This window comes from Erpetoichthys calabaricus, chromosome 17 (genome assembly GCF_900747795.2).
Source record: "Erpetoichthys calabaricus chromosome 17, fErpCal1.3, whole genome shotgun sequence".
Taxonomy (NCBI): Eukaryota; Metazoa; Chordata; class Cladistia; order Polypteriformes; family Polypteridae; genus Erpetoichthys; species Erpetoichthys calabaricus.
Genome location: NC_041410.2, coordinates 278,265 through 298,778, shown reverse-complemented (window position 1 = coordinate 298,778; position 20,514 = coordinate 278,265). Strand labels below are relative to the sequence as shown.

General features: G+C 43.6%; 1 protein-coding gene across 3 annotated transcripts in view; it reads right to left on the bottom strand.

The window, feature by feature from the left end:
* Positions 1-20,514, bottom strand: part of dyrk1b (dual-specificity tyrosine-(Y)-phosphorylation regulated kinase 1B) — a 105,276-nt gene that overhangs the window by 13,842 nt on the left and 70,920 nt on the right. For all 3 annotated transcript variants that reach the window (XM_028822874.2, XM_028822872.2, XM_028822873.2), the window contains exons 2-6: positions 5,767-5,924; positions 5,247-5,366; positions 4,432-4,620; positions 3,210-3,357; positions 2,504-2,790 (exon numbers count right to left, since the gene is read on the bottom strand). In XM_028822874.2, coding sequence (XP_028678707.1) covers positions 2,504-2,790; positions 3,210-3,357; positions 4,432-4,620; positions 5,247-5,366; positions 5,767-5,829 — 807 coding nt within the window. In that variant the 5' untranslated portion in view covers positions 5,830-5,924. The remainder of the gene's footprint in view (positions 1-2,503; positions 2,791-3,209; positions 3,358-4,431; positions 4,621-5,246; positions 5,367-5,766; positions 5,925-20,514) is intronic.

Sequence of the window (20,514 nt, the reverse complement as noted above, 5' to 3'; positions counted from 1 at the left end):
CAATGACATGTAAACACTGAACATGCCATGTAAAAATATAAAGATGTAATGGGAACAATAAGCTGCTACTGTATGTCCCCGTGGTGTTCCTGGTAAAACATTTGATGTTATGTTCTTTAAGACACTAAGTATTTTGGTCTAAATGTCCCAAAACGCAGCACCAGTTATGCCACCTACCTTAGCAATACTAAACATAAATTAAAGACAATTAGACTTTGCCCAGTAGGGAGGCCATTAAAATGAACAGTCAGATAGAACAGAGGGACGTTCCGACAAAGGCATAATGTACCCTCTTTTCCAGCCAGAGGGTGGACGCAGATGGACAGAGTGGGTGGACATGCATCTTGACATGAATGCCTAGCACTTTCTTTCCTGGTTGAGAAGCTGAAACAAGTGAGGGACCATGGAAGACTGCCTACCATGGTCATGAGGTCCGCCAGTACACTGGGAGGTAGCATCCTTCTTGGTTAGCCTGTTTAAGTACCTGTAGGGCAGCATGGGAAATGTTTCTTTGGTGCTTGCCAATACTGATGTGGGAAGTGCTTCCCAGAGACAAAATTTTGGCACTTCTGGGTCTGGTGATGCATACTCCCATGCAACTGATGGCTTATAGGGGGAGGGATGTGGTAGAAGACATTTGATGTCAATGGTTCTGCACTACTTTTTTTTTCCCCTTTTAAATAAAAACAATGGGCACAGGCTCCGGGTGAGTGTTGATGCACAAGGTAGCATGGACAAATGGCCTAGGGGTATTGAATGGGAGGAGGCTACACTCACACGCGGACACTCGCACTTCAGCCGATTTCCTCATTAGTGCTCTGGGGGTCGTAATGAAGGCACCTGCGTCCACTAAAGTATAAAAGAGCCTGAGCAGGAAAGACAAGAAATGAGAGAGCTCAAGAGACTGGACAAAAGAATGATATGTCTGGAGGTTACATGGAAAGTAAAGAAAAGACGAAGAGGCAGGATTATGGTTGAGCCAGTGGGATAGCGTGGAGTCAAGCAATCAACAAGTGGCCATGAGTGGTGGGCGCTCACGGGGCAAGGTCGCTCCAGTTGTGCACCCAAAGGGCATGAACGACCAACTGAGTGACCCCGCTGAATGTTGAGGGATGGCAATGGAAGAAGGAGGCAGGGCTTGTGGGGTCCCCTGACAAACGCCCTGGGATGGTGATGGGGACACAAACCAGACTGAAGGGTGACTGTGCTTGTTGGTGGACACCTGCCCTTGCTGAAAAGCCTAAAAGGGTAAGCAGAGGAGATGTTGATTTTAGGAGGAGGCACCAAAGCTTGTAATGGTTTTAAAGAACAGATCCACACAGTGACTTTAACTCTGTTTTTACTAGTGGATAATTGACTCATTTGTTGTGTTTTTTAATCTCCATGGACCACTGTTTTATGGATAAATGATTTAAGACTCTTGCACTGTACTGTGTTTGGACCAATGCATCTCGGTGTTTTGTTGCATACGATTGTGTCTGCAGTTGTATTCCTGTCAGTTTAATATCTGATGGGCTTGCCCGTCTGCTGTTGCTTTTAGCAGGCAGTGTGGCATAGTTGTTTATGCTATGGACTTCAAACCCTGAGGGTGTGTGTTCAAATCCTGTTACTGACACTGTGCGACCCTGAGCAAGACATTTCACCTGCTTGTGCTCCAACTGGAAAAAGTTAAGAAATGTAACCAATTGTATCTCAAATGTCCTTTGTAAGTCACTTTGGATAAAAGTGTCTGCCAAGCAAATAAATTTAACAAAAGGGGCTGCACACTTTACACCATCTCCTGCTGTAAAACACATCTTCACTGCCAAGTCCATCTCAATTTTTGTCAATTGATGTTGTGGGTTCAAGAAGGTGATGCCAGCTGTAGCCTCTGAATTGATCATTTATACTCCTGTAATTTTTTTCTCTTTAATTTCACTTTAAAAAGTGATAATTTTTGGGAAGAAAAACACTAATTCTGACATATAGGAACATTTGGGATATCAATCTAGACTGTGCTAAAATTTGTAAGGGGCCAAACAAGTACATGCCCAGCATTAGCTACTGAAAAGGCCATCTAAAGGAAAGGACAGACTTGAATGATTTGACTGGACAAATCTTTAAAGCAATATGCTCCTCTCCATGTAAAAATGAAATCAGCAGTTAAAGGTTACTCCATGTACCCAATTCCTGGCCAAGACAAATTTAAAGAAACTGGAATAAGAAAAAAGAAACACTGATAAGCACAAGAGCGAAACTGAAACACTAATTAAAAATCTATTCTAAAAATGCTGGTCTTTTTCAAATGCTTACATAGACCTGACAGACACAAGTTATATATACTATAACACGCAGCCCACCTGTAAAATGATGGATTTAAAATAACACACTAGAGCACCAGCATGAAGATAAACGGAACTTGAATATCACCACACAACATCATAAACAATACCTTTATTATATATATATATATATATATATATATGAAAATATATATATAAAAAAAAAAAAAGCATCAGCTTACCCTTTGTCCTAACTGGCAAGAACTGCCAAAGTCAACAATTTTGATGGCACTGCGTTTGGGATTGCACAGAAGGATATTTTCAGGCTTTAGGTCGCAGTGAATGATGCTGAGTTCAGGTGTGGCTAGGAATAGCAGTGCTGTACACAGCTGCTGTGCAAACTTGCGTGTCAGGTTCAGTGAGACACCGCGAAAGTTGGTGTTGCGCAGAAGATCATAAAGATTGTAGGAGAGCAGCTCAAAAACCAAGCAGAGGTGGTTTCGGAACATGAAGTGCCGTTTTAAATGAACTGTGAAGTTAAAAATATATCAATAATTATACATTTATTATATATGTACTCATACACATTATAAATAACACTGAAAAGAGAACAAGCTGACCCAAATGTCCAATCAAAACAAAAATGCCTGTAAGAGACCTCTAGGCGCCTAACCAATGAACAGAATCCCATATGAAGTGCTTCACAATAAAAGTGTTTATGAAAATGGCCAGTCTTCTCACCCCAACAATCCAGTTTATACTAAATTAAGTTAGAGGAGAAATGAACAAAAATAAGCGATCAATAATCTTAGCTGGACAGTACCCACTGACAACTTGCAAACCAACAGTGAAGTTAACCAACTAAATGCTGGCAGGAAAATCTTCATGAATACAACTTTTAACACAAAGACAAATTCAATTGGCAAGCAGATCATTTCAATCCCCCACCTATGTAGTACTTCATTTCAGTATCATGTTTGTTCATGAGCTCCAACAATCGCAGCTCAATCTGAGCTTGGTTCAGAAAGGCCTTCTTGTTCTTGATGATTTTCACAGCCACCCATTCTTGCTCATGGTGATCATATGCCTTCACGACCTGAAAAAGCAGCAAACAATTACTCCATTTAACAAGGACAAACTGGCAAATGTAGTCTAAGATTTGCACTAATTCCACAATTAGTACAACAGAAATTGTCATTATTCTTTTGAAATGAATGTGTCACATAATCTATTGACGTGATTAGGAATGACAGCAGAAGACTTTAGGAAAGCAGTTAATATGAAGGGATTAGCAGAGACAAACTTGGGCCAGGCCTAAAATTGCTTTTGAGTTAGCAGAGTCCTGAGAAACACTGTGCTGGGTTCAACCCTTCTGAGGCTGAGACCCTCAAGCCAAGGCATTTCTAAACCTTGTTGTGGGAGTCCTTTTCTATGGTCAACAACTTTGGAACTGTCACAGAACAAACATCCAATTGACTAGACACTGTTGACTCTAACAAGCTGATGAAGAACATTCTGTGGAGACAACTGTCAGTGAAACCCATAGAGGGGACAACAAACAGTTTGGTGCAAACTGTTTAAAAAAAAAAAAAAAAAAAAGAAAGGTTAGGAGTCAAGGGTCCGCTGCCACGGAACTACAAGGGAAACGCTACAGAAATAGAATTTAAAGTATAATATCCTCAGCATGAAAACATACACAAATGTCCAAGAGATTTCTGAAATGGCTAAGAATAAGCATGAGGGGCAATAAGCATCAATGTGCTTGGAAATATCCATGGACAAGGAGATACCGAGCATTCCAGGGAAGCAAGAAACAGCTTAACATTATACATACACACACACACACACACACACACACACAGAGTCAAGAAATACAATTCTTGGTGCAAAGTGTTCTTATGCTGAATTAATAAGGAAAAATTATGTTAACAAAGAATACAGCTCTGTGTTTACTGTAAGATGTGCATCATAATTGTGTGAACAATGCTGAACAGAAGCTATCCAACATCAACCAGGAATGGTCACAAGACACACCTACTGCTAAGGATTTGGCATCCATGAAACATTTCATGTGTTCCTATGTCATTCAACTCTGCAAAGGTGAAAACATTCAAAATGGATGCCTTCTGCTGTACTTGTGATGTCATGTATGTCTTGAAAGAAGCCTCACCTGCCCAAAGGAACCTTTGCCAATGAGTGAATCAATCTCATAGCGGTCCAGCCACTTCTCCCCATTCTTGACTATATAGTCATAGTTGTCATCATCAAAGCCATCATTGTATACTTTCCTCTCCTTTTTGGTGCTAGAATCATCAGGGGGCACCTGCTGAGCACGTCTCTTTTTCTTTGTGTAGTACACCTAGCAAAATAATTTAGAAATACAGTTATAGATTTCAAGATATAGGACACCCATTCCCTATTCCACTTACAAAGCTCAGGATCAGAGGGAACTGGTGTCCATCTCAGCAGCACCAGGCTGGGAATAGATAGCCCTGTAGAGGGTGCCATTACATCACTTGACCCCAGACCAACACTCACTTTAGAGATGCCCATCAAACAAAGATAAGCGGGTCTGGCTATGTTTGAAGAAGAGGCCTGCTGAAAGTCCATACATATAGTAGGAGTGTATGCAGGCTCCCCACAGACAGTAGCCTGCTGGGACACCAAGCCAGTGACACTTAGCACGGTGTCACCACGCTACTCTACAGACACCTGACAGTCAAAGTCACACAGTTTTTGAGTTACAATTACAGAGCTGGTTAACCAAGGATGCTGTGTTCCGAGTGGAGAGAACCACAATGCATAGAACTGGAGAGCTCCTTGGAGGCCACAAGCTGGCAGGGATTCCAGCACAATTTCAAACAAAATAATAAGCCCAAGCTCCCCCTTAAAACCTATAAACCAACTCCAGTGGAAGTGTGTAATGTACATTTTTATTTGTGGTGGCTTTTCATGTTTATACAAAACCACAAGGATGCTTCTAACCTCGTTGATGTGCTTGTAAGTCTTTATTAGATCAACAGATAATTTCCTAAGAGGTGCATTGGCTGGATCACGAAATGTTGGGGGAATCCTCCTCTGTAAAATAGTCATGTCTGACAGCACCTAAGGAAAGAAAGAAGAATATTTACACTAGAAATGACCCCCAATTGCTCAGGAAAGATCAAGTTAACTAATAACAGACACAATGAATGCAAGGCAGCTCATGTCAGTCAACTAATCTTAATAATCAAAACCTTTACTCATTTAAATCTAAGGAGATACCATTACTGGTCATCACTTTCTAGACCCTCAAAAAGCAATTTAAAGGTTGTGCAAACAAAGAACAAAGCCAAACAAATGAAAGGAATGTCAACTGCCTCATTTGTATAGTTTGCTACTCTTCTTGGATAGAAATATTTACCCATCATTTATTTGCTTTAAAGAAACTCAAAATGGACTCACATTTTAGGAAAAGAAAGGAAATTAAAACTGTTAAAATAGAAGGTAAAACATGGAGCTTCACCTGCTGTTGGTCGGCCATGGAGTGAATGTGGCTGAAGGTGGGATGGCTGTGCTGGCTCGACATGGTTGGCTCAGCTGGGGAGAAGCCCAAGGCAACAGGCTGGCAGAGGGAGGAGGAGGAGGAGGAAGAGGAGGGCTTGCATCCTGAGCTTCTTCCACCTGTGGGGGAACAAAAGAGAAGATCAGAGTGAGTCAGGTTATTCAAAAGACAATGCACCATGGGCCTTCTGTCCATTTTTCCCCAGTAATGCCATTCAACAGAAGCGTCTCCGGCATGTGGAAGTGCTCAGATTCAGTTATTCATTTTAATATTATAACATACACACACTGATCAACTTATATTGAACACAACTGGCAATTTTTTTGCCAAGACCTCCATATTGAAATTGCTAAACAAATATCCTTACAATGAACCAACCACAGCAATTACGTAAGACAGGATAAAAAGTTTAATGCAAAAAGGGAGTCTGAAGAGAGATGAACAAGAGTCAGTTAACAGATTGAGAAGCGCCTACTCAGCTGAGGTTATCTGTTTTACTTTGAATGAAGACCACCTCACATAGAACCCTCGAATGTGCCAAGCTGCTCTGCACTATAGGCCTCAACACACAGGACTGTGAAAATACAGCAGAGCAAGTAGAAGTGTGGGCACCACATTGGCAGACAAAAACACCTCAGAGACATCTTAGTCAGACCTCACTTGTGCTCCTGACTCATCCTGAGGTAGACCACGGTACTGGGTGGCTTCGACCCCTGAAACTCCTAAATTGGATTAGGTGATTCTGACAGACAGATGGCATCTAATAGTTCGTCAGGCTTACCCAGACGGGGCAGCACACGGAGGAGATGAGAGCGATGAGTGGCAATCGCACCTTATCACAGACATTAGAATGACAAGCAGAGGCTGGCACAAAGAACACATAAATCTAACAACTTGTACTGTTAGACCCCACAAGTTGCCTTCAAATACTTAATGATGATAGAAAAAGGGACAGACTGCTGTCAAAGTGGAAACAAAGTGCGTATGCAGAATTACTTGACCAATAAAGGCTGAATGACATCAAATGTAAAAACAAGAGGAAGTAACCAAGCCCCTTACACACACACACACACACACACACACACACAATTAACCATCCAAAACTTTGCTCGTACTAAAGAGTTGTGACACACATTGTCAGCATTTCTTATCTGCCCATTTTCACCTTTACTTTAGGACTGGCCAGGGACTACTTTATACAGGGGCTACCTCATCTCACACTTGTCAACATGGCGATGGAGAGATGCCACACAAGTGAGAATTTCACTGTTACACTCCATAAAATCAAGGCAGCCACCACAACTGCTGCGGCATTTCGATGAGTGACGTCAATAATGGTCCATAGTTCAAAGAACACATGCAGGTAATTAGCAGACCAGCCTAAAATGGGAATAAGGGGCCACACTAGGAGACATAATCATCCATTATAATCTACAACAATAAAACAATATTTAAAAAGTGAATTAAACACTCCTCGTCTCAACATTACTGTGTACAAAGTGAATGTATGTGACTAAAGTTAGCAAATGGGAAGAACAGGAAATAAAACAAAATCAAAATGAAACAAAAGCATAGTGCACAGCAACCAGTGCCATCACATAAATCTAGGCATGCATTTCAATATTTGGAATTGCACTTAAAGGCTATCACAATAAATACGAGAGTTTAGGGGTCGCTTGAATGATGCAGGTTTTGCTGTTCCATATTCAGAAGTTTAAAATTCACACACAGATGGCAGCTCTTCATGATGGCCTCATATGCCCTGCTTTGCCAACATGACGCTGACTCTTTTGACTTTATCTTTCCCTACGGCTTTCCATTGTCATAGTAGAATATACCTAGAAGAGTCTGGACAACAACAGGTCATCCAGACTAACAAGCTCGCCAGTCCTGACCTTCTTTCTCCCAAATAGCAGTGTATTGAGATCTGAAAGTCCCCACCGTCCTATTGTCCACCACATTACTCGGCCACCAATTCCAAGTGCCTGTGGTCCTCTGTGTGAAGAACAACTTTCTAATGTATGTCGAAATGTGTATCCTTGGGTTTCAACCATGAAAAATTCATTTTAAAATAACAGCTGGAGTCCACTGTACTAAATACTTTCAGCATGTTAAACACGTCTCACACGTCAGCTTTTACTTTTGGCTCTTTCAAAAACACTTTCTTTCTGAATGTAACATTGAAGAAATATAACAACGTAAACATGTAAGGCTGATGACTTGAAACAGAAAGCTGTGAATGGGACTCACAAAGACACATCCTGCATGCTGCACAGCTACTGATGAACGGACGTTCTGAGATGAACATCCCAGCAAGTGCCCTCATCACTCCTATATTAAAACACAGCCCACCTTAAAGCCTCCAGTGACAATAAGCAAGACTTGTCATCTGCTTGAGGGGAGAAGCACAGCCTCATTACCTGTCATTAACTGACTCAACTGCTTCATTTACTAGTAGTGCATCTTCCACTTTTCCTTTAAAATTTAGCTTAGAAAGTTGTATTAAATGGAAAACTAGCGATGCTTGACTGATGTAAACCATCTTTTAAATGACTTCTTAAGTAAAGCCTTGTGTGACTTTAATCTGTGACTCACTTTAGTGGTCTACACTTCTCCCCGTGCCTTGTCACACATGAGATGACCAGTAAAATTCAGGCTTTTCTTGAAAACCTTTGGCTGTCTGCAGATGGAGGCACACATTCCAGTTCAACTTTCTTCATACTATCTTTGTACATGCATCCATTTGCTGTTAAAGTTTAAACTATAGATCCCAAAGAAATGTTAATATTACCAGAGTGAACGGCAAACAATAATTCAATTCACTTGAGATGTGTTTAAATGATTAGCGAACAGACAGTGATGGACTTTTCAAAGCGCTCTTTTTGTGCTTGCCTCTGTAAGGCACTGACCTCGTCTTTGCTGCCTACTCGCTGCATTCCCCGTTATCTTATGAGAGTGTCCCATCAATGGTCACATCACCAACAATAATGAGACGGCCTCAAAAGAAAGGAGCTGGTCAGACACTTTAGGAGAGGGGTCACCATCACTGACTACTTGAACTTCATACGCAACATATTGGCTACTCACTGATATCCTTCCTCCCCTAGACATCTACAGGAAGACCACAGGTCCTCTTGTGTGCTCACCCACCTCCACAGGTACACAGTGATGGCTACATTACATTCTGGGATGGCATCTGCTCAGCCTGGAGTTACAAGGCATGACAGAGGGTGGTGGGCCTGCTTTTCAAGACTATTAACACTCAGGCCATCACATATGAGGCCAGAGTCATGAGGCTCTTCATACTGACCTGACAGAGCTGGGGCTGCTTCTTATACACTGCATGTGTCTATATCTACTGATCTATTTGAAGAGCTTCTGTAAAAAGCCAAATTTCCCTCTGGGGACAAATAAACTACGGTCTAAAAATAAAAGCAGCACTTATTGTCAAGACAAACTTCAAACCTCACTTCCCAAACAAGAACCAACTGAGAATAACAGGAATACAAAAAGCAGCACACCACAAACTCCATTCTATCAACTAGTATGAAAATGCACAACCACCATCTTGCCATCCCCTCCATATCTTGCGTGACAGCCTCCAGCAGGCACCACTCCTCTATCCCCACTGGCACAATGAGTCAACGGGTCTTCAGTCATTAGATGGTATCCTGTAAACAGGACTGGTGATGTCGCTGGTCCCTGGCAGGCAGGGGGCAGGACTCCAGATATTGTGATTCAGAGGGTCCCAAAGGTGCCCTAGTGGGGCTAAGGTCAGAAAAGGAGGCAGGGCAATGCCATCAATCATTCCTCAGGACTTCTGTGGCCACAAGAGCAGTGTGTATCCTGGCATTGTCCTGCTATAGACCCTCTGCTCAGGACACCAGTGCCCAGTTCTCCTGTTAACCATGTGGGTGTTGATTCTGCAGCAGTACAGGTAACGGATCTCAAAAGATCTCTCAGATGGACAATGCACCGGTCTGGCTCTGATGTGGTCTCTATAAGATGGTGGATAATCAACTGTCCTGGTCCACTGACACCTTTACCTTGGTTAACCCACAGAGGCCAGTGATGCCAATGGTCCTCTTTGCTTCCGGTGACATCCAAAGGTTTATGCAATGCACAGAAAGCCGTCCACATGTGGCTGTGAGCTAAGCTTTGAATGGAGGCTTTTGAAAGGTGACCTGGTTGGATGTTCTTCCAACTGGGCCTTGCTGGATAGAAGTGCACCTGATGAGCTTTATGGATTGACAAGCTGGATTGTTGAACATCTTTTTGTCAAAGTACACAAGCTAGAAGTCGAGTTTTCTCATTCCATGATGGTTGTTTTTTGGGGTCTATTGTCAGTATCGTACTACTGTCACCAGTATACGGGTGACATGCAAATACGAATTTCACCATACTGTGTGCACAGGACATGATTTTGAATTGTGTAGAGCTGCTGTGCATTACCAACTTGGTGCCACATTAGACTGAGCTACCACACCACAGTGTTGGGGACCTCAGTCCAGTGTGCCAACGGCTCCTTTTAATCATGACCTCCGCCAATGAGCACCATTCCATTTGGTCAGCAGACACCAAACTAGCTTAGAGTCCAACCGAGGACAGCACAAGTGAAGAATGACAACAGGCTCCTCCATGATCCACTGACGTCCAAACTACTCATCAACTTTGCATTTCTTAAATGTAACTTTATGGACACCTCAGGAGGTACTTCAGTAGTTTCACAACTAAAGATTAGTTTTCCCATTGGTTAGTCTCTCAGTTACTAGCTTCACTTATTTGCGACTTTACAAATGTGCAACGTTTCTGCAAAAGTGCAGGTATTTTATCCAAAAATAAAAATATTGCATGCCTTGCATAATGCTCTTTCATAACAATCACGCAAAAGTCCTCCATTTGGCAAAAACTATGTTACTAAGTTGGCCATGGCCTGAAGGAGGCTGAAGCCATTTTTATCTGTGCACCCAAGTTGCTGCCAAGATGAACCGAGTCTCATGCATTTCAAGCTGTCATATTCTTTATAGTACAGCGTCAAACCCCAACCACTGTCATCATCCAAAGAAATAAATCCTCTAGAGGAGAAGCTTTGCGTAATGCCGACAACTCAGATACTGCCCAGTCCAATGAGGAGTTGGAACTGCCAGAAGAAACAGAGAGAAGAGGCACACTGAGCGCTGCTGGACTGCACTCAGTGCCCATGAGTGAGAATTGGCGCAATGGGTTTTTGTTTCAGATGCTCCTGTGCCAAGGGAGCTCATTTTTAAAGATCCTGTGAGAGACAGATTTCTTACCAGTTGAAATGACTCCACACTTAAGTTCTTTGGTCTTCCACCCTGCACCATATTTACAACATCTGTCTCTGCTACATCTCACACTCAGTCAAGGGGCACACGTGAACAAATACACAACAAGGTAACCAATCGCTGCTGTGATCAGATCTCACTATCAACAACAGCCATTAGCTGTTGTAGCCCCACATTTCTAGTACCTGAAGTATAAATGCTTCACTGGTCCTTGAGGGCCTCCTCTTGAGCAAGTGCCACCGCCTGGACTCTTCCACATGCAGCACTCTCTCTCTCATTCATGACAATTCTAGAAACATAAGCCAACGTGCCATGATGATTCACAGTGCCACACTTCACATCATTGCTCACAGTATGCTAAGGTTTGCTTTTGGACCCAAACATTGAAGCTGCGTATAAATGCCAGCTGGCTCCAGCATCTATGAGCGGGTCTACGTGTTTGACAAACACATGGCCAACAATTTGGAGATAACTGGAGAGCTGTCCTCAAAACTGGGAAGGGGAACAAGCAACAAAAATGTAATCAAGCCAAATGCAGGGTACCAGAATTAGTCTTCAGAGGGTCAGGTGGCAGGTCAGACACACTCTGGCTGTAGATATGGAACTTCTCAGAAGAGAAGGCCTCAATGAATAACTACTTTACCACAGTCTGCTACTTCTTCTGTGGAGAGAACCCTTAACTTCATCCGCGTGTCCCTCCATCAATCTCACACAACTCTCATTCCAGTCGAGTGATCCACCGGCTGAGACTGATGTGGGGACATCTGAAGGGATGAGTCTCACTTCTCCACTAGAACTAAAGGCTACTGGGGATGTGCGGCACACCACTGTCCAAAACTGACACCCCTTCTGCTTTTTAGTGGGACATTTGCATGTTTATAAATTTAGGAAAGCTGGTGTTCAGCCCGAAGGCCGATTGAGGCAGGTGACACTTTCCAAAAGGATACGTCAGGCCACACAGAACATATGCCTTTTCTGGAAATGCCAATATGATGGGAGTACTGCATGGCTGGGATAGTCCCCTCCACACACTTCATGGGGCACAATAACCAAAGAGGGGTTTAGTAAATGTGCCAAAGAACTCAACTGGCATGGATTACCAATCTAGGAAACAGGGTGCTGAGAAGACAACTCATATGGAGACTAGTTTGGGAGCAGCACATGATTTCTTTACATGGCTTTTGTAACACACAGTAACACTCTCCGATTGCATCTGTGAGGACCCCCGCCTGGCTTCGGTTTCCCAATCAGTCTAAGGCAGCACCTCTAAAATGGCTATTGCTTTTTGTTCTTTCAGTTTTCATGGGATCCCCAGTCTAATTCATCAAGTTTCTGTGGTTTGATGTCCATGTAGAAATGACAAAACTAAATTTGGAAAATTATTACTAGAAAATACCAAGCACTTATGTAAGTTACACGAGCTCATTTAGTGAGTTTTGTGCATTCTGTTTTTACGAGTGTCACTCTGCTCTTCCAGGTGTTCTGGTTATTTCATCCATTATTTCCCACTGAGCACCTAAGAGGGGTTGACACTCAAGTGGCCCTCGACGTCTACTCCCCTCATTGTCAATTGCCATTATTAGAATACAATTAAAAGAGAGCAAACCCCACAGAAAGGGTGAACTAATGGGAAAACGCAAACAAATTTTTACAAACGCGATTGCACTTTTCTAAATATGGAAAAAGAGAAGAAAAAAGTAAAAGAGCAATTAATTAAACAATGCAAATCATTTCAGAGAAAATATCTGATTGAATGGAACACTTAATGAGAACAAAAAAAGCTGCAAGCCACAGGGGGTCTGCTGTCCCTCGTACTGTAAATTTCTCTTTAGAGCTGCTAAAGGAAGACTAGCGTAACTAACTAATAGGCCTGTTTGGGTAAAGGGGGCTTCAATAAAGTTGGACGTTTCAGCTCATACAGCAGCATCAAGGATATGCTTAACATGCCTTCAACCACAAAAGGAGCAGTTATACACCAGTCGCTGCGGAGTCAAGTGACCTGCTTACACATCTGGTCCCACGAGATGGTAAAGGCACTATATAAGAAACGGTAGCCGTAGTCACACTGTCACAGGTTTGGAGTCTAGACAAATGTCCAGTGACCCTCACACAACACGTCAGCACACTCTGGCACCATAGCAGTTAGACAGCCCAAAGTGCTAAGCCGAGGCTCCGGTCTGGTTTGCACTTCATTATTCTTGGCCCTGTGTTAGCGATTGCTACTAGGAGTTGCTCCATGTCTTGCAATCAGTGCTGCTGGGATAAGCCCACGGCTCCCAGTCATCCTACACCTAAAACGCAGGTTGGAGGATTGATGGACAAATTCACTTTACAAAATACACCAACAAAATTAGAAAGTGACACACATCAAATGCCAATTAAGTACCACAAACTGAACAATGGCCAAATTAACACCACTTACTGAGCTTGTGCATCCACACGGACTTTAAATGATCTGAACTCATCAACCCATCTTGTTAATCCTTGTTACCCCAGCTGCCGCCTAACTGTCCTTCACAGGGGGGCATCAGGCCATCCCTACTGCAGTAAAGACCACCTTAACACAGGGACACTACACTGCACAGGCTGTGCACAAAGTGCAGCCCAGGATGACAAAGGTAACATTCCCTCAGGAATGGCCAAGCCAACGTACAACACACACACACGGAGGCCACAAGCTCTGCAGCCTTAACATCTGCTTGCACTGACCCTCTGAAACGGAGGTCCTATAACTTGTGCTTGAAGGTTCCCATTTTGGGCCTTTTCAGCACACAGACATTCAGCTACTGTTTCACCCGATAAGAGACGAGAAAGACAGACGGGATACCACTAGTTGGACAAGATGAACGAAAAAAAAAAAAAAAAGTTACTTGTTGGTTTTGTGACAATGACAGCGGCACAAAAGGCAGCCTTCCCAACACACCTCACTGACCCACCATTGGCCAAACACCCTCCTCCCCCACTTCCCCAACATCTCCAGTCACCCAATTGGCTGCTAGTATCCAGGGCCAGTCCCGGGGCCTCTAAAAATAAACCTGCTTCTGTGCTGCCTCAGCAGCCCTTCCCATAATTCACCACACCACGCCGCTGCCGCTGCTGCTGCACACAGCTGACTAAACACAGCTGCCATCAGCCACTCACAGCATCACCTTGGCAACCAGCTGACTCCACCCAATCAGTGACCCAGGCCAACAGCTGAGAGGTGCACAGCAGCTGTCCTCCCCCTCCAATCCAGCCGCCAGTGCGGTCACGTCAACTCCCTGTAAGGACAAAATACGCTACCCCCACAGTCGCGCTCCTCCCAGCTAAACTTGCTGCCTAAAGTTGGGCATCCGTAAAGGAGCAGCTGAGGAGAGGAGAGGGAGGCAAACAATGGGCAACGGCAACAAAGCGAGGAAAATGACATCATCGACAAGCTTGTCACAGCGGCAGACTTGAAGCAACCACGACGGCCGCAAGGCGAGACCCTCCAGGAAGGCGCACAACAAAGCAGCAACTTTTAGAGGAGAAATGTGAGCCCAAAAAGAGCAGCTGGCGGACTTCAGATTCAAAAATCCACATCTGAGTTTTCACCAAGGCTGGGAAGAAATGTCACCAATGTGTCCCCTTCTAAGAATCGCACCGCTGCTGGCTACAAGGGGCTGTCAAATACTAAAATGAGCCAAGCAGGAAAACGACCAACTGCACTGACTGATGGGCACAAGCAAAACTTTAGCTACTCATTCTGAATGACGAGACCCAGAGCAGCACACTGGGCGGCCATAGTCATCCTCTCAAACAACAGCACAAAGTGATCGTAAGGCAATGCAAGTAGCCATCCTGTCACTTGGGGTGAGCAGCCAATGGCTGAGCTATCCTCGCTTGCATATCATACCAACTCTGTGCCACTGATGCCCTGTGGGCAGACCACCTTGCTTATGCCAGGTTGGTGCCACATGTGTCTTTTCATACAGTGTACACAATATGGAGAGGCAGAATTTCTGAAGTTCACTGTAGTACAAGCAAAATGACACCTTTTATTGGCTAACTAAAAAGATTACAATATGCAAGGGGCCTGAGTTGCCTCGAAAGCTTGCATATTGTAATCTTTTTAGTTAGCCAATAAAAGGTGTCATTTTACTTGAAGTTCACTGGAGATTCAACTCAACATCTGGACGCGGGGAGGAAGATGACCAAGTGGCATCTCCACTGGACAAAAGGAGGCAAGAAGGAAGCAGAGATGGAGAAGCCAACCGTGGTTTCTTCCAGCTTTCAATTTCTCAATCATTTTCATTTGCATCATTAGCACATCAACATCCATTCATCAAAAACTGCTAGGGTACAATGATGACAGCTCTTCAGCCACATCAACTGCACGTGTTTTAGAGCTGGCATCCACAGCACTGCAAATGGCATAACACATACAAAAAGAGAGAGTCAGGACCATGCCAGCAGGATTTTCACAATGGCAGAGAGAGAGAGTAGGGCATGCTTTGTAGAAAACACCATCAAAATCAACCCTACATGGCAAGAGCACAAACAGCTCAAGAGCCAAAGGACAACAGATGGCACGACCAGTGGTGACAAGTGACAAACTGTAATCAAGAGGTCGGCATGAGCCACAACAGCCCACAGGTCAATTCAACTTGAAACTACGGCCGTCCATTTTAATGGACACAGCAGACGTCATTGGGAGGCAATGGTGGAAAGGCCCTTCCAAATAAACTGGTGTGTACTTGCTGAGGACGGTCACAAAAACTCAAAACTCCGTACAAGACACCGACACAAAGAACCACAGACACGTGGAATAAATGACCAAGTATTGAGGTGGACTTGTAGTGACCTTCAGATCTTGACTTAGAGAAATGAAGAGGTTAAGATTGGCAAGCTTGCTGGGCTGAATGGCCTTTTACCCTCACAAATGTTCTAATAAAGACCAGACACCATCTAAAGCTGCCATCCTCTAGCTTTAAAGACAGCGCAATAAACAAAACAAAAACTGAATACCGGAGTAAACAGGCTTCTACCACAAGAGCATTTCTTGAAACTCCTTAGCACAGGATCATGTCTGTCCCACAAAAAACTTGTGCATGCTGGCACAGCCTGGAGTGTAAGTTCACACCGAGTCAGATGCCAGTTATTAATAAAGATCACCTGGGTCTCAGTTTCACAGAGTAGCAACAGTCACATCTAAGAATGGAACGCCGCTAAGTGGGTTACAGGAGTTCTGTGACATCCAAACCAGAGCACAGTAAGGGACTGTCACACGCACAGTTTGGCTGGGCCTCTTCAGGAGCTTAGTACCAAGGGTGTTCAGCCATGGCAGGGGACCCTGAAGGTCACAACATGCTTGATATCGCCAAACTGAAAAGTCATGGGCAAGCAGAGGAAGTCAAGTGCTCTCTTTGTCTCATCTCCAAGCCCCCATGTCCTTTTCCTCCTCATCCAGCGGTTCAGGTTCTTTTCCATCACCTTCTCCGGGTTTCTGCACTTCCTTCACTACCACGTCCTTCCATCTCCTCCTCTGATCCTTTCCTGAGCACACAGTTGGTCTGTACAGGCCCTTCCATCATTTTCCGTTCACCTTTAATCTCCCGGTATTTTCTACTCAAACCATCACAGCATTTCTTCTCCTGAACTTCCATTCTTTCAGTCCATCTCACTTCTAGTTGTTCCTCAATACCTAAACAAAGCTACATATGAGAAACTAAACAATGCAAACTGATCCCAAAGTAGTACATTCATGAATTGTTAATGCTCCCAAAACCTCCATAAGCAGCTTGGTTTCCACAAGATGTGCCCTGTGCTTCAATGGCACTCCTGTTGTTGGACAAGACAGCCTTTGATAAGGAAGCAGCCAGAGCAGCTTAGCATCCTCCTCAGCCTGAATGGAGACGAGTGTCCTGATTTTCAAAACCTAATCAGCTGGCAACTAAACAAACTGGCAGTGAGTTGGTGAAACTTTCAGATTTAAGTGCTTCACCGCTTAAGCCTTCGACGTCTTGCTCATTGCCATCAATGTCAGCATGTCTTGTGAAAGACTGTTGAGATGTGCTGGAATTCTGACTCATCAAATTCACACATAAGCCAAGCAGATTTTCATTTCCCAAGATATCACCATTGTTCACACACACACACCTGACTAAGTAACCAACAAGTACCATTTCTATGATGGACTGCACTTGTGAAACTTAAAATGTAACAAGCTGCCACTTATTGAGAAGCCTGATGAGCACAAGAAATGAACGTTGAGCACCAAAACTAAAATCACAGCCCACATCAATTTACACTCGCTACAACTTCAACACTGACTGGTAGTCCAAGACTGGCACCACAGTTAAGCCTCCTAAGGTATGCCATTCATTATCGAAAAGCAACCCACTAGCCTTCAAAGCTGCGCACCCACTACATGAATCCGGTGCATGATCGGTCTGTTGGAAGTGTTTTGGGGGCTTCAAATCCCCCACTGCTCCGTCCCACACACCTCTATGAGAGCAAGGTGAGAACAGAGCACCAGCCTAATGCTGTGCGCCACAACTCACACTTGACAATACACAGCTGGTTATTAATCTTCCACTGTTGGGATGCGAGAATAAAACAGACTACTGTGTGCGACCCACTCAGACAGGGAATACATGCAAACACCACAACAGAAACAAATGGGCCGGGATCCGAACAAGGAATGTGGTGCTTACAGACGGTAGGCCATCCACTGTGCCACAGTCGTCAAACAAATGAATACATAAAGAATGAGCACAGGGGACGTTGCCAAAACACACCAATGTCATACATCAGTGTTATTAACCTCAATGTCATATAGAAAAAGCAAAGGCTATTGTGAATTCAAGAGTTTCCAAGCACAAAAGTCCCAAAAAAACTCAAAAATGCCCACCCGGCTAGTCACACAAAGGGGCAACAAATCCACTAGAACAAAAAGAGTACAAAATTGAAAGGAGTTACCTGAGCAATAGCATTGCCCAAAGCAAACAAGTCCTAAAACAGAATCCAGAAAGCAAAGATGTCCAAAACCACCAGAGCACAGAAGAAACCTCAAGTAACACTCAGCCGCCACAACACACACACACAGCAAGCAAACAACAAGCCAAACAAAGGCAAAAAGTGATCCATACAGTATTTGTAACATAATTAATGATATGAACAAACAATAATCTAAAGAAAAGAATCAAACACCAAACACATAAAAATGGCATCTGAACAAATACATCACTGGCCACATGGAGCCCTTTTATGTCACTGTAACGTTACGTTTACAAGCTGCTTTCCCGTGTGTTTAAACAAATCGGTGTCATTATACACACTAATTACGCATTTAGAAATTTGTAAATTGTGTACTTGTGACAGCTCTCTCTGTGCCTGCACTCAGTGAAAAGCACTACACAGAAATCAACTCAACTAAGAACATTGAAAGTGAACTAAATAAATACCAGTAAAAGCGCTGTGAGCATGTGGACGCCGTCCATCACACACAACAATGACCCATCAAACAGCCAACTAACTTTCAGAAGCAGAGCAGTGAAGTGAATGCCATTCATGAATGGGAGGCTCACCCTGCAATGCCAACGTGTGACGCGACTGACGCAAGTTTCCCCAGTGCTCGGATTTGCTAGTCCATGCGATACCCGCAGGTCTGCTGTCTGCAGCCACTTCAAACAGCGTCATCCGCTTCAATCATGTCAATAAGAAGATTTAACAAGAAACACATCAGGAAATGAAGGCAGCTGAGCAAACAGGGAAGAAATTAGGTGGCTTCATTTTTTTACTACCATTTACATAGGCAGCAAAATAAATGACTGCAACAAAACACAAAGTTAAACTCCATTTTTAACAAACTACTGTACTGCGCTTGCCCTTCCAGCAATGTACGCATTAAGTGGCTTGAGCAAAAATCTGCCACAACGCGAACAAGCACTTAGAAAAAGCCCCTTAATATTGACGGGTGCAAGTGGCCACAGGCAGGTAAGGTAACACTAATTAGAAAGGCCAGGAGGACCACACCGGCCGCCGAAGTGTTACATAAGAAGAAGTTCCAAGTAACGCAGAGTTCTCAATGAGAAGAATCAATTAACAGTGTAAAGACAGGGCAGGGCTCTGGTGTCCTGGTGTGCTCATCTAATTCTAGTCACCATAATAACACCCCAAAATATCCCACTACACGAACTGGGGGGGGGGGGGGGGGGGTTTACTGCCATGAAAAGACAAGCAGAGACCAAAGAACAAGTGCAAGCTACCAGAATGGAGGCCACGTCGAGGCCTGTGTGGTTTTCAAAGTTCTAGAAGGCAAACTGAAAGGAAGTGCAGTCAAGACTGAAAGTAGGAAAGGCCGCGCGCACACCAACACGTGCAACACGTACTTTCAGTAGAGGAGCTTTGAGAATATCTGAATGAGAGAACATTTGGCCGAACATGTAAACGCACATCTCATAAACAAATCTAAATATTACACAACACAAATTAGACATAAGCGTATTTATACCACGCACATGCATTAGAGGAGAAGAGAAGAAGAAGAAGAGGAAGGCGGGTCATGGAACACGTGTTGTGTTATTGAATTTTCTAAACTTTGTTTTGGTGCAAGTTGGCGTGGCTCATGACAGGCTCTCACTTAGAACCAAATGCTTATAGAAAAAATATAATTTTTTAATAAAGATTTCCCCCCCATCTTAATATTTAACAAAAAGACAAGTTTGTTTGCAGCAACAAAAAAACATTTCTAAATCAAAAGCACATAACAATGCATCTATTATCGGTAGATTTGTCCCGTGTCCTTTTGTCAAAAGACTTAAACATATTCTTTGTGCATGGCCATTAGGACGCCTTAAAAGTACTAAAAGACGTTACAGTAACAGTGTTGTAAGACCCCGACTCTCAGCAGCTTGCCAAGGTTCGCCCTGTTAAGCAGTCATCAGTGGCCTGCATTACTAGTCCTCTTAGACATGAGCGACACCATCGTAACCTGCTTACTCGGCGGCCTCCCCTTGAACTTTTAATCTCAGTGGGTGGCCGGTTTAGACACTTGCATCTCCAGCTGGGCAGTTTCTTTAAAGAGTGTGAATGCAGATTTCACTTAAAAACATACAACTGTAAATCAAGAGCATCACACAAACAGGGATTCCAATATTTGTAATGATAGAAAAAGGATTCACCGATGGCACTGCTGAATGTTCTGCATACTCGTCTTTACTTGTGGCCTGGGACATGGAGGGTTTAAGTTTTACTTGAACTTAGCTGCCAACAGGACAAGAAGGGCAAACTGCACAGCATCTCAATCCGATGAAGGAGTTTTTAACTTGAATATCTGTTTCTTAAAAGAAATGATTTTTAATAAGCTCTGTCTCCAAGCCTACAGCTAAGCGTTCAAAACACTGGGAGCTGTGTGTTATTATCGGTTACCAGGAACCCGTAT